The 15489-nt window shown below is 39.0% G+C and overlaps 2 protein-coding genes across 3 annotated transcripts; one reads left to right on the plus strand and one right to left on the minus strand.

Moving 5' to 3' along the window:
* Positions 1-2475: 2475 nt before the first annotated feature.
* Positions 2476-7852, plus strand: LOC139139171 (CMP-N-acetylneuraminate-poly-alpha-2,8-sialyltransferase-like). 2 transcript variants are annotated; one of them, XM_070707979.1, is made up of 4 exons: positions 2476-3025; positions 3757-3855; positions 4508-5092; positions 6298-7852. In XM_070707979.1, the coding sequence occupies exons 1-4, from the start codon at positions 2847-2849 to the stop codon at positions 6557-6559; spliced, it is 1125 nt and encodes a 374-aa protein (XP_070564080.1). In that variant the 5' UTR covers positions 2476-2846; the 3' UTR covers positions 6560-7852. The 2 variants fall into 2 exon arrangements, with proteins under 2 accessions (XP_070564080.1, XP_070564082.1); XM_070707981.1 differs by having other exon boundaries at positions 4508-5084.
* A 5914-nt stretch (positions 7853-13766) lies between these two features.
* Positions 13767-14903, minus strand: LOC139138091 (melatonin receptor type 1A-like). The gene has a single exon (XM_070706315.1). It carries the CDS (start codon positions 14901-14903, stop codon positions 13767-13769), a length of 1137 nt encoding a protein of 378 aa, XP_070562416.1.
* Positions 14904-15489: the final 586 nt, after the last annotated feature.

Raw genomic sequence — 15489 nt, forward strand, 5'->3', positions numbered from 1 at the left:
ACTGAGCAATCTAGATTATAGTCTTGACCTAAGTTATAACACATCCGGAATAAAACAAAGCCAGCGAAGGTCCCTTGACATGACAAGAAAGTCAGCGAATGGTAATTATGAATTTTCAAGAAAGCATATTGCGTTGCGTCATCATGTTGCACAAACGATAGAATGTATGTTCCAATAAAAACAGTCGATGAAAAATTGGCCGGCTCTCCGGACACCTAGCTTTTCTGAAAGTCTGCCTATGGAAGCAGGCAAGCATTTACAACTCACTTTCGCTTGTAACGCGTTTGGATATCATTTTTAAAGACACTACTGATGGAACGAGGTTGAATTTGATAATCAGACATACTGAATGCCGACCAGAGTGTACGTGACGCCCTCTCGCAGTCACCCAGAGTACCGACCGCTAGTTTGAAGAGAAAACACGATGGGATGCTCTGAACCACTGTCCCTCCACGAAATCTGAGCTCACCCCTATGATTGCTGCATATGTGAAATGACCGATTCTCAGGCGTCAAACACGACTATTTAAAGTCCTCTTTACAAAAGTATATCAGCTGGTAATAACTCCAATCATCGGTCTGTTCTTTACAACTATACACCTCGTATTGAGAAATGGGTTTTTTCAAATGAGAATACGTTTCTTATCCGATCATTCTTATGGCATTTCCCTTTTCATTCTGGGCATATTTGTCTAACTGTTTTCATAGTTTGCCACCATTTTCTGTATTGAGGATAATCAGGGCCTCATGGAAAGATATATTTAGGCTGTCGGGTACATAATTTATCTACCTCTTGTCCAAGCAATACTAGTAAAACATCAATATTGATTTCATTAAGCTGCATTCACAAGCACCGCTAGATACACATATTCCCACATTTATGCAGCTATTTGTCTATCACCTAGAGCGCGTTCGTTCAGCGCATGGATGTAATATAAACATGTCCGTGTTCAGTGTAAAGCTACCGGACTGCTACACTTATCATTTCAACCTTTGGACATTGCTCCCTTTTATTAAGTTACTATAAACTTTTCTGAAGTACAGTTTTATCGACCACGGCATTCCCTTCTCTGTACCTATTTTCCCGGCGGTACCAGAATTGTCTCCCCATGCACTCTAAAAACCTAAATTCCTTCCCCGCACATGGTAAAAATTGATTTTTCCCCGTCCGCTGATTAGTTTCTAAATTTGCCCGCCCGATGAAAATCTGTTCGCGAACACCTTTTCACTGACTTCACCTGTTTGCTTTAAGGTAGTAGGCCTATGCGCCTCGAAAGTGAAAGACTTACACTTTTGCTCAAGCTTTCCAAAATGAAACTTTCAACGATTCACTTACCAAATCACCAATAAAACATCGGGGGTCACCGTGCAAAGTTTGGAACAAGCGAAACAAATTACCTAACATTTTGCGATATTTGAAATTCAAAATGGCCGCTATCCCTGTGTTAATTTTCTTTCTCCAACAGCTTTAAAATGAGCCCCCACAAGTGGTACATAAGATAAAACTTTATTTTAAAAACTTTATTAAATCGCTAAAAGGGCAATTTGAATGCCTGCTTGACGAACGATACAAAAATAAATTCAAAAAAGCACAAAAAAACACAAGACCATGAAAGCGAAAACAGAGACAAAATGAACATGGCCGTTAATTTCCACGATTAAAATTTGCGTTAAAAAGACTGATAGCTTGTGGAATAAAAGAGTTTGCGTAACGCTGGGTACGGGCTACCGGTGGCCTAAGTCTGCCACTTCTAACAATGCGTTTATCGACCAAGTCGTGATGTAGAGGATGAGTCTCATCGGTCAGAGTTAGGGTTAATTTCTTATCAAGTCGGTCATGGTAGATAAGGTCAACTTGTCGCTGTGAATTTCCGATGATTGTTTCCACTTTCTTTATGATTTTATCAAGCCTAGGTTTCTCTTGCTTTGAGATGTTACAACCCCAACAGACAATACAACATCAGAAAAGAATTGTAAGCATTTGAGAGTCCGAATATCTGTCCCCGAGGCGCGTGCTTTTTTAGGTGCACTGCGATCACTGGTTGATCATATTCGACTCGCAAAGTTTAATGTAAAGCATATAGCATGTTCAATCGTGACCAGGACAATATGCGTAAGTCATTCAATAGCGCCCTCATTTAAATTATGGAGCGTCTACCGACTTTTCACTGTCATGTCAGCGACCGTGATCAAATGAAACCATGCTTCAAGTTGAATTCCTATGGCTGTGCGAGGTGAATTATTTTGAATCTGAATTGTTTTGAATAAAGCTCTTCGGTCCGATAGCCGATGAATCGAAACTCGCATTTTCGAATGTATTTTGCCACCAAGCGTCATCAACGCTCAGTAATCATTACTCAAAATGACCAATTGTCTTTCATTTACAGGTATAGTCTCGCTGTCCTTGTCTTCCCGAGCAGTGTTACGTAATCCTGTGTTAGTGTGCACATTTTTAAGTAGAATGAATACAGAACGATATTGGTTTTCCCTTTGTTGACGTCGGGTAACTACGGCCTCTTCTCTCGTCTAATGTCAACACGACGTCGGGCAATGTGCAGCAAGTTCGGCTATGAGTTTTCCTTGAGCCTTTCGTTGTAACTCTTGTCTTTGACGATCGCGACTTCGAGAATTTTCGATGCGAGCTAGAGATGCCCTAGTGAAATTGGAGAATGGTGCCAAATGCCCGGCCGATTCCTTCAATGTCATTATGAGGTCGAGGTCGTGGATTTTAACACTATATATGTCGTTAGCTGAACGAGAACGCAATCTATGGTTTAGTGAACGCATATGATATTATACAGACTCTTCTGCTAAACTTTCCCCTCCTGGTATGGAATCGTCAAGAAGATGGATAGGGTAAAACAGCTCCGTCGGCTATTTGTGTCATTAATTGTCGTCAGTTGTCTGAGTTCTGTCCTGTACTTCCACAGGGGGATCACCGAGTTCGGTTTTACAATATGGCTTGCCAGTAAGGTACCGACATACTCAAGACACCCGTGTGTGCATGGAACAGACAACAGCTCAAGGTACGTTTAATATTTCATGTTGAATGTACACGACACATCCAGACCCCTCTAGGCCCATTCTTCTACCTCAAATGCTGAAGGGGTGATATAACATGACTATGGTGCATTGCTTATGACTCGCTAGGTATCAATTTGAGAAAGGGAAATAGAGATTACATAATCTGACGAAGTAGCCCCGCGACAGTCGTGGCCAGGTAAGTATATTTAACTAACCGCCAGTTTTAATAAATGTCCTAAGCGAACCGCCATTGAAAGCGAAAAACACCTGTGTTTTAACAGAGTTGATCCTTTAATAATTCTGTTCTACTTTTTGATGATTAAGTTTAGATTCGTCAAGATAAACATTTATTAAGTTAATTATTTTTTTATGAATTTGAAGGTCAGTATGTTGCCAGTACCTTTATTCTTTTTGTGAATACCATTTCTCGTCCTGTTCTTAAAATTATGTAGAAATGCTGTCCACTTTCATTATTTATTTATTTATTTATTTATTTATTTATTTATTTATTTATTTATTTATTTATTATTTATTTATTTATTTATTTATTTATTTATTATTTATTTATTTATTTATTTATTCATCATTTATCTATGGATGTCAGTCAGTCAGTCAGTTTGATAGTTAGCATAATTTGATATATTTTGCTTACTTGTTTCAGTGAGTATAGGCAGCAATCGGTTAGTCTTATTGGCAGACTTAAACTTTCTTTCTTCATTTGTATTGATTTCAGTTCGGTTGAAATTTCACCATCAACATCTCGATGTCACTTTCCACCATGTCTAGTCTGCCCGTCTGCTCTACAAAATGTCACAAGCTTAAAAGGCATCAGGTAAGCAATACTGTATACGGCAATGTACTTTCAATGGTAAAGAGCAAAGTTTTGATGAGAAAGTAAACAGAATGTATCAAGAAAATGACAACGTATTTTTGAAATCATCTTGATTTCCTTAACAGTGTGACACGCGTCGTCCAAACTCTCTGTTGTGATTCGTTAATTTACGGTCACGTGGCATGCATTATTTTCAGTTGATGCTGATACATTCAAAGAATGAGTTATCAGACTACAGTTTCGGTTATCGGTTCGAAAAATACTTGACTCGTGAAGTTTGAAAGTGCCGTTTGTGCGTGCGCATATTCTGAAACGCGTCAAGTAGATAGTTGTGTCGTCTGCGACCAAGACGAGTGATGCTAGCTGAGGAACGTCTCGTCTCTTGGGTTCGAAAATTTGATGAGGTGTGGTTAAAACACATATTGACTGACCATATTTGAGTAACAGCATAAGTTTGTTTTCTCTCGGGCTAGAGAGTCGCAGAAAACAGTAATGTTTCCCTCGGTCTACGGCCTGGTGAAACAGACTGCATGCTTTGGATCAAGGCCCTCGCGCAACAAAAGTAAGCTTATGCTGTTACCCTCACAGCCAGTCAATATGCGTATACAGTTAAGAATCCTAAGCTTGGTATGTTTGTTCATTTCTTCCACAGAGAAGTCCTTAGCAGAGAAATAGATCTGAAATCAACAATGACCATTTTCAAAGACAATCTCGATGTGACTTTAGAATATTGCTGTCGTCAGTTTAGCACGCGAAAGGAGATACCGGATCGCAGTCGAAGAAAGTATAATCAATACTTTCGGACGATTGGTCGCCAAAAGTCATGCGCAATTGTCGGAGCTAGCGGCATTCTGCTGAACAGTCGCTGCGGAAGGGAGATCGACGGCCATGACTTCGTCATGCGGATAAACCTCGCACCTACCGCCGGCTTTGAGAAAGATGTCGGTGGGAGGACAAACTTGACGGCGGTCAACAACATCGTCATGCACCGTGTGCGTCGCTATCTGTCGAACCCGGATGATGAAGTTCAGAAGAAGAGGAACGAGAAATTATTCCATTCTCTGAAATCGATCAACAACTCTATTGTGTGGTTTGGATACAACATCACCGAGAAGATATATCTCATGCATTTTGCCAAGAAAGATCTCATGCGGATGAAAAACTACAAACGCGTTATGAACCTGAATTACACACTTGCCTACTCACTGGTACCGATCTGGTCTCGCATTGTAAATAGGTATTTGCTGTATAATTACCGGCTGCAATATGATTGGAACTACATTGGGATAATTGGATCAGTACAACTTCTCAAGAATTTATGAAATGTGTTTAATATTACATCATATTTACTTACCATCTTTACAGTAAAATTGCATTCAGTTCAAAATGTAGGTTGTGCAAACGTTATGAGTAAGAATAATATCATGACAGTATCAAATGCAATATTGTTAAAAATATATGACAATATTTATATTTGAATGAAATTTTGTGAACTTGTCTATATTTTCCTACTTACTGAAATATAGTACTAATCTCGATTATTACTTTGCCTAAACCGAAATGAAGTATTTCGGTCGATTTACAGTGTAGTCAGTCAGGGTCATTTCAAATATACCCGGAGTACATTTAGTGCTTATTAATAAAGTTCCAAATTCACGAAAAAGGGAGGATTATTTCAAAAGTGCCCCGACAAAAAGTCATTAATTAAATACATTTATGCATTTTGTCTCTTTTATTTGAAATATTTTCACATAATAAAACAATAAAACGTTTGTAATATAAATGAATTCGATTTAAGGGATAAACAATAATCTATGTGTTTAAGTTGATTTGTTTAATGAAAACAACGTTTCCCCTTTCCACACTATGCCATCATTTTGTAAAATTTCAGCTGTAACAATTTCGATTTCACTACACTTTTCTCATAGTTACTGTCATCTATTTTCCCAGTTTAGTTCCAATCACGTTCAGCAGTTATTTTCGTGCAAAGTTTTGAAATTATTCCATGGAAGTAGACGCAGTTCGTTAAAAGATGGATGGGTTATGTGGTGTATGAATACTTTGAATAGACTTTCAGAACAATAACTTAAAAATCTCCAACTATGAATAGTAACAACTTTTAAACTTAAAAAGTAGGAAGTATTTTCTGAAAGGCTGAGTTGACTAGCCTGCAGTTCAATTTTCTCTCTTGTTTACCTGAGGTATTTTTCTCATCTTTTATTTTGATCTGACAAATGAGGTTAAGGGGCTCTAGGAAAAAGAATCGTTTCTCGTTGTAAGATGAGAACTCACTGGTGAATTCATGTAAACCACCTGTGTGCGTCGGCATGTCGCGTGCGGCATGTCATACCGGGTGGTCTACGATTTTAAATATATCATCATAAGGGCTTCTTATCTCAACCATGCAATGTTTAAGGAACTATATGCATATATCCTTTACAGGTTTTGGAGAAAGACAGACGGCACTAGCGAAGGATTTTTAATTTTCACAGTTGCCACCCTGTTTTGTGACAAAATCACAATGTATGGATTTTGGCCATTCGACGTTGACTCTAGAGGGCGCAGGATAATTCACCATTACTACGAAAACAGGTCCACCTACACGGGCACGAGGGGATTTGTGATGTCGGAAGAAAATTCCATACTCAGAGAATTGCATTACCGAGGAATAATTACCATGGTTACAGGTGACTGTGAAAAATGACAACAGTTTTAGATGATTACACAGCTTATTAATCGGTAACAAGAACAACTTGCTGTCGTTTCCTGTACGTCGGTTGTTTCAAGTATGGCGTGGGTCTCTCTCTATTGACTGATCAGCATTTGCCACCTCCTTTGAAGTCAGATGTGTTCGAGTAAAACAGCTTGTACTCCACAGTAAAGAAATCCGTGTGTGTGTGCCAAACACTGAAACTCCGAACTCAAATGACAAGGGCTGTATTTCTAGTCAGACGACTCGTACTGAAGAGATTAACAATCAAACTTCAGTACAAGCCTAACTATCAATTCTTAACACGGTGACCGTTCCTGCAGTACCCTCAACATTTCATTATCTCATTTCAATAGCTCACATATGTGAGAGTGTATGAGTGTGTACATGTCGTCGCCGGGTTTTCGAAGACAAATACGGAAGTCTTAGCAACGCCAGAGTCAGCAATTTTTGCGGAAAGCCATCTTCCAGGGTTACGTTTAATAGTCGAACAGCGATCGTCAATTCGATGACTGAGGCAATATTTCTGGACCAGTACTGCGTATGGAAGTTGACATGCTAATGTTATTAAGGCGTGTACTTCAAGATCTAAAACAAATCCTTCAAGTTTTGTAAATCACTTTGAACACGACTAGACCTATTTGGGGATAACAGCTCTATAAAAAAGTTACTTTGACTCTTTCTGTCACTTACAGTTCTGTAAAACTTGTTGTTGGCATATCCGTCGAAATACATAGTTCACGACAAGATAAAAATGGAAAAGGATAAGATTTTTTCACTTCCCATCAAAAAATCTTTTCAATGGTTGCACGGCTAGAAGAGAACAATCAAGCCATTCATGGCCTACGGACCTTTTATTTTAATTTTTGTAAATTCTCTGGCACCCTCTCGGACGAGTTTCATAATTTATACAAAGATTCTTTTTTTCTTGTACGGAGACTTAGCCCTTACCGTCGGTGTACTTTTTGGAGAAACAAGACTTAGTGCTCCAGTTACGTATAATCATTTCATACTTTTAGCAAAACGATTTATTAATGCAATGAAAATGACTAAGAAATCATCAGTTGCAATGTACATTTGTTACAAGCTAAACATAAGTGACGTCTAGAATACGAGACTGCTATGCAGAAAGATAAACCAGAGACATATTGTCGTCAATGGATTAAAATGCTACAATACTGATAATTGAGAACTGTACTGGTACACCCTTATCACAAGCACTGTAACCCTCAATTACTGTTATCAATTAAACCTCATTGAACATAAAAAGCCAACTTGCGATGATTTATCCAATGATGTTCTGCGTCGACGTAAAAAAGAAGAGAACGAAGTAAAACAACACTTCTGTAAATACGTCATCGAAGCAAAGGTTTTGAAACGCAACAGTTTGTAAATAATGACGCTGAGCGTGTTTAGATCTGAGCCATACGAAATTCACCGCTCTTCTGAGTCGACAAGGCGACGACGTTGCACTGTACTATATACGACAGAGTGTATAGGGTGTACAGCCTGCCTGTCATAGGACAAACGCATCAACAGTTTTGCCGATTATTTGTGTTCTCATTATATTCAAAAACAAGGCGATCAATAGGCTGCCAGGGAATAAAACGGGCATTTTTCGACATTTGAAAATCAAAATCGGTTAAAAAAATCAATGTTCGTATTCAAATGGATTTGATAAAGCCTACATAAATTCACAGCTACTCCAGCCATGGTTTTTGTTGGATAAGTTTTAGCAGTATATTAAGGCAGTTAGCGCCTCCAAATTGACATAGTATAAATTTCGCTCAAACTTTCCTTAAGGAAACTTTTGACCATTTTCTTTTAAAATAATGAATAAAAATCGGGGGTCACCGGTCAAAATTTGGTACAAGATAATTGAGTTACCTATTATCTACATTTGAAATCCAAAATGGTCGCTATCCGTGTGTTAACCCTACGGGGAAAATAAAATTTTCGACCTTCAAAAAATACGCCAGTAAATTAAAAGCTTCAGTTATTCCAAAAACTTCAAAATAAGACGCAAATGGATAATCAAAATAGTATTGTAAGATTTTGAGTGTCCAAGTATCTGTCCGGCCACGACGCACTCTACCGTGACTATGATTTCACAGATTAAGTGACGTTCATATGTTTCATGTGGCAACTTTCACGATTTAGAAAGATGTACGTACCTTAAATAGAAGACGATTTCTATCGCGTACTTTTAGAACAAAATCGTCACAGTTACATGAAAGTTTTGGTAATTCTTGAATGATTTCAGGGTGAGTTGGCGTACACACCTTACAGATTTCAAACTGATCCATTGTCACCGAAGACTTTCTTCTTACATGTATTCGTTACGCACGAAAATTATGGTATTATGCGACAAATAACGACATCTTGGCAAGTGACGTTCTCTTGCGATCTAATTCTGCTCAGTATGTAGGTGTTGCTACCGATCGTCGATGTGGGGCATTAACGCCCAGACAACACTGGAGATACATGTAGTTTAACCATTATGCAGATTTCCTAAAAACTTGAACAAGGTCTGATCAGTACCTGGAACAGTTCCTAAGAAATAATGCTTCTGACATAATCCGAAAAGTTGAACGAATTTCATAGCTGTATGCATTGGTCTGAAACACAGCTGATATGCAGATTTAGGTATAATAGTACACAATTTGCAGCTTACATGTATTGTCTTAGCAGTTTGGTGATTGTGATATATAGGGAATTTTACTCAACTGTATACCACAAACGTTGCGAAGATATAGAATTCCTATTTCATTTTACCAACACGTTTCTGATGTATCACGATGAGTTTCTCCATAGTTTGAGCATCCGAAAAGCAAATTTTAAAAATTCAGCGAGCCTCGTTAGATGAAAACATTGAGAGCCTGGGAATGCAGAGGCGTTGTGAAGTAAGGGAATAGCCAAACTGTACTCATACTCTGCTACACAGTGGAAACATAATGACGTAAGCCAAGCGGAAATGGAAAGAAGACGTCATTTGACAATGCTGTTAAATCGTCTCCTTCAAAAATCAGCATACACCATACATGATGTTTTGGCTCCTTTGCATCTATACCTCGCTTGATGAACAAGCAGGACCTATATGTATGTATGTTAGTATTTTTCTGAAAGAAAAAGAGCCTTGAACGTTTCCGAAACTTAATGTTTTAGTTTCGCCCAGAGATGAAATTTAAAAATTTTGACTAATTCCAATATCAAATGTAATTTCCAAGCATCATAGCTTATAGCAATTCATGAGATACAAAAGCTAAGCAGACTAGCCTTGGGCGTCAAAGGTAATTGCGAAGGATATTTTCATATGTCACCGAGCAAACTCTTAAGAAATTTCTTCTGTGATTTCCAAGACATCTTGTTTGTGAAAGACAATATTTTGGCAGATCAATAACGCGTGTCGGGGTTCGTCAATACCTATGGAGCAGCTAGAATACCGCCAACCATGTAATCAAAGTATGTGTCGGTACAATTTTTCACGCCTACTGTATCGTAAAAAGGACTGCCGACATCTACAAAAGGATTAATATTGTACTCTGCCTCTAGAATGTTACCGGGCCATCACCATAGTTATCTTGATCCTGATTTCACGGAACACCTTTGAGCAGACTTTATGAGAGAATGCCAGCGTGGCGTCGTCACACATAGTTGAAAACACACTTATGCACGTAATTTTTAGATATAATCAACCGATTATTGTCAGCGAGTGCTTTTTCGTTAGGATGCAACCCTTAGAATTTGATATTAGAAAATTGGTCACCCTCAGCACATTCTACCAAAACCTTCTCAGGCGCATGTCGGTGACAAAACATGTCTAGAATCGAAATCTAGAAATATTCGGATCAATCGAGCCTCTGAGACACACAATTTGAAATGCTTTCAAGCTTAAGGTGGTTCGCGCCTCGAAAGTGAAAGACTTCAACTTTTGCTCAAACTTTCCTCAATGAATCCTTCAACCATTCTCTTTAAAAATCAAGAACAAAAATAGGGGTCACCGTGTAAATTTTGGTACTAGAGAAACAAATAACCCAAGATTTACCGGTATTTAAAATTCAAAATGGCCGTCATCCCTGTGTTAATTCTATGGAGAAACATAAAATTTTCGAATTTTGAAAAACTAAGCCAATGAAAAGTTTTCTTACACCATGAGCTTTAAAATGAACCCCCACAAGTGGTAGATCAGAAAAGAACTGTAAAAGTTTGAGAGTCCGAATATCTCTTCCCGGGCACATCATAGTTCTACCTTAACCACAGAGAAACATAGACAGTCTATACTATTTGTCTGTGCTTTAACGTACAACAGGAATACCCTTGCTGCATGCAATATGTTCCGTCCTTTATCTTTGTTTCTATAAGTCTAACCATCAATTGCACAACGATCATAATCATAACAACAATGATGACGAGCACATCAAGGCCAATTCCATAATGATTTGCCCTCTTCAATTTCAAGAGCTTGCTTGAACAGAAAAACGAACAGCAAGCAAATGAATAGTGTTCGATTGAAATCGTCGTCGTCGTCGTCGTCGTCATTGGTGTTTGAGTATTATTTCTAGATCTTCAGACTGTGAATTCCTTTTCCTGTAGCTTATAATCAGATTCCGACAAAATAGGCGCATTGTCAACTTTGATGGCGCTCAATAGTCATGCATACTAGTACCCTTTTAGCATGTTTAGAACACGTTCGTTTTCTTCATTGGCATAACTGATTTCAAAAGAAACGTTTTGGTTAGTTGGATTTTGCCCCTCAGTACATTAATCAAGCGTTGATGCACAACTCAAAACAATCTGACAGGCAACGTCAGAAGCTGGTTGTAAATTGGAACTATCTTTCGTCATATTTTCCTGGGTATGATATTACAGAACAAGTCCAGTCTCGAGAGCTTTTCATCGGGCATTTAAGGTAAAGTGCGACGAATTCGGACGCGCACACGCTTTAGAACGTTTCTGCGCAAATTTAACTCCAGCCTGCCGCAAATAGGTTATTTTGTAGCGCATGTATTTAACATCACCTGTAATTGTTGAAATTGCGATTTTACCTAATTTTTTGACCCAGTCTCTTAGAAATACATGTGACCTATAACCTTGTCATATTTTGACCCCCTAGGAAGCTGGTTTTTATTCAATATGAGCGAAAAATTAACATTTCTCTCCCATTTACATGGCGCATATTACCCATTCACCTGGAGATATTGTAAAAAGTAGCGTTGTGACACCCTTTTATTAAAAGTGTAAACTAAATGGTATTATGTCAGGATTTTTTTCGCCAAGTTTGGTCAAAATGACACCATTCAAAACGACAGGAAGAATGTTCGAAAATTATGTAGTGATATAATTGCGATATCGTCATTTTGTAATCGATACTTATGTTATAATTTGTTTGCAAACATCATGAAAACTATACATTCGATAGATATGGATCTTAAGTCTTGGTATTTATTAAAATTAACTCATTTGCTAAGCGTTTTATAATTGCTTTCTTATGATTTTTATTTATTTCTAACGACGATATTTTAACGTCCGTTTCCATGGAAACGAGCGTGGTGACCTCCATTTTTTATTTCATTTTTGCACTTGCACAACTTCCAAGAATGTTTGTGCAAAGTTTCAAGAAAATGACACCACAACCTAATTTTGACGTAATTCGTAGTACTCCACCTTAAATAGCTTCGAGATATGAAATCTGGTCGTGCATACAGTAGCATACAGTAGTCCCAACTCTGAGCGCTGCATGATTGCTTCAACAGACGAAGCGATCATTTTCGTCAAATATAAATTATTTTTCCTTCTGAATTGAGAAGAAATAAATCAGCACGAGTGACTAGACAGCGAGTAAAATAAACTATTTAGAGATCCTGAAACGCCATTTATTTATCACTGAATGTAGATGCAGATTAGACTGAAAGATCCGTCGCTCGAGGACACTCCCTACGCTCCCCTCCTCTTACGGGGGAGGGGGGGTAGAGAGCGCCCTCGAGCGACGGATCTTCCAGTCTAGATGCAGATATGCTTCTTTCGAATGTCTGAGCAAGATTCGCTCATCTCATATCTTTTCGAAACATATGACAACGTCTACTACATATATCTTCCATGAAATTTGTTCATGCCCTTGTCTTACTCCTGTTCGCTTCACGTTTTTGGTAATGGTCTGTTTTGTGTGTGTCGATTGATCTTGAAAAACATTGATTTAGGAACACGGACGAGGATGACATTTTATTTTATCTTTAATGAATATGACGGTACAGTGCGTTATACAGCAAGTACATGAAACAGCTAGCAACATGAAAAATGTTTACATATCACACTTATCGAGCATTTCTCAGCGATTTTTCGACGTTCAATTACACCGACTAAGAATAGACTTGTACAATGTCATTTACATATTGTGCAATTTTACATTGCTTGTACGTTACCGTGAAATTATCGATGCGAAATAATACACATCAAATTTAACTGCCCAGTTAACTAATAGAAATCCACATTAAGTAAGTTTGCACAGCACAAGACTTGTCCACCATTAACGTTATCACAAGGTGCGTGTTACAGGACCCCTTATTGTAAAAGGAAAATAGCTGTGCATTGAAAGTTTGCTTAAAGAAAGTTTGATCAAAAGTTTGAGTCTGTCATTTAGAGGCGCAGACAACCTTAATTAAACACTTGCGGTATCTCCTTTCTCCTTATCTCATGTTCCCTTTTAATATTTAAATGGGAAACAAACGGCAATTTTAATAATACTGGAAACGAACGCAGAATGTTCACGATCACACAACGAATACTCAGACAAAAATAGATCACCAAAGTTCGGTTCCATGGCTTTGATTATCTGATTCAACTATTCTTCTCTGAAACTGCAGACGGTAGGTGGGTATATGATCTTTTCTAATTCCTCAGTTTATTAAAGAAACAGTAGTACACCGAGTCGTTTGTTACGTGAATGATGATTTTCGTCTCCTCATTTGGCTATGGGATTTTTTTTCACTTAAGTCATGAACACCTGAAAAGGTAACAAGTGGCACTATTGAAGAATATACTTTATAACAGAGGAAAGGAGTTCGCTATGTAAAGATACTATGGTAAGTAAAACGACTGATATTTAAAAAGTACCCAATCACTCTCTTATAGGCAGTGATATTCCAAAACATACATGATTTCTTTCGCATGGAATACTCTGTCTGAGCGAATGCCAAGACTGTCTTTAAATAGTACTAGAACGTTCTAGATGCTCCACATCGATGACGACGGAGTTGTTGCCGTCAGTTTGGGTCATGTTCGCCGAGAGACTTGCACTAGCTGCCGAAGTAGTCGCTGGCGTCACGCTTTTCATCTTGCTGTCCGTCGTTTGAGAGCTCACTGTCGGTACGGGGCGGTCTTGACGAGCATTGGTCAGTGGAGCCACGGCACTTTTGTCGGCCTTGCCACGGAACAGCTTTCCCTTCAGCAACTCTTTGTAGGCGATTTGGAAATTCTTGTTACTGCACCCGTACAGAATCGGGTTGAGAGCCCCAGCAAGATTTCTGGATGGATATGCGAGTATGAGAGCATCCAGTGGTGGCAGTTTCCCCATTGCTATGTATATATTCAAAATGAACATATACGGTAGGTAACCGAGCAGAACCAAAAGAAATATTGCAATCAGCACCTTCAGCATTCGAATTTCTTGTTGATTCGGTCCCTTGTTTGCGCTTGATGTGCTCTGGCCGGGATAGGCCTGGACACGCTTACGACTTTTGCGTATGTAGGTGTAAATTAACGCGTAAAAGACCACTGTCACCACACTGGGAAAGTACAGAGTTACCGCGAATTCTAGTTCGGAGACGTCAGCCCGACAGCGAAATATGGATGGGTGGTATAGGGCGTTGCGCTGGATTCCGTAGCCGTGGATAGCAGTTGGCAGGGCCCAGGTGAACAGGACGCCGAGAGTGAGTGTTAATTTTGTCGTGATGCGGTCGTAGTAGTTACGGTGCACGATGAAGAAGTATCGATTCATGGCGATGCAAGCGGTCGAATACAACGATGCTCCGATGGCAATGGGATGGAACGTCAAATGGGTGACACACATGGTGTACCCGAGGTGCCAGCCACGACGGAGTTGGGAGTCGCTTGAGAAGGTAGAGACGAAAAGAGCAGAAAAAATGTCAGTGAAACTGAGATTGACCAAGAAAGCGTTTCCCAACGTCTGCAGTTTCTTCTTGAAAATGACGGCGCCGACGAAGACAAAATTGCCCAAGAGGGTGATCACCGCGAAGGCAAGTTCGATGGTGCTTGAAACTTGTGTTGTCCATATTGCCGGCATTGGCAGTTGGACCACGTTTCCCGTTGTGGTGTTGTTCATATTTCTCGAAGCTGAAGATGACCAGTTGAAAAATGTGATGGAAAGCAGTGGAACCCAACTTCTCCTCGCCGAGATGTCAGACAGACTACACGGTTTCCTTACTCACCAACTGAATATTTGATTTTTACACTTGTAAGCGATTGGTCCGATTCTTCATTAGAATAAATATTCATTTTATCGAAAGTGATCGACAAGGTTGTCTTCAGAGGAAGCTTATATGATGTCTTTCACCTATAACTTTACTAGTGTTATTGATATTGCACGGTGGATTATTCATTGGTTTCAAAAGCAGCATCAGAGCGACAACACCGAGGGAATCAGATGAAATACTAAATCAGCATAGAAGCTTGAATTGTTAGGTGAAACATTGTAGAAAAATGACGATTTCACGTTAAAAATCGTGGCGTTTTTCAGCTGCTTTCCATGATTACTAGCATGTGAAACTCTGATGGGGAAGTTCTGAGTACTTTTGTACCGTGACACGCACAGGTAATGCTTGGCCACTATGACGATGGTCAAATTAAAGAGTGGAGCTCATGCAAAAATCAAACATATCTCCAGCTTTGTATATCCATGGGAGAGGGGT

The sequence above is a fragment of the Ptychodera flava genome, chromosome 8 (assembly GCF_041260155.1).
Source record: "Ptychodera flava strain L36383 chromosome 8, AS_Pfla_20210202, whole genome shotgun sequence".
NCBI classification, from domain to species: Eukaryota; Metazoa; Hemichordata; class Enteropneusta; family Ptychoderidae; genus Ptychodera; species Ptychodera flava.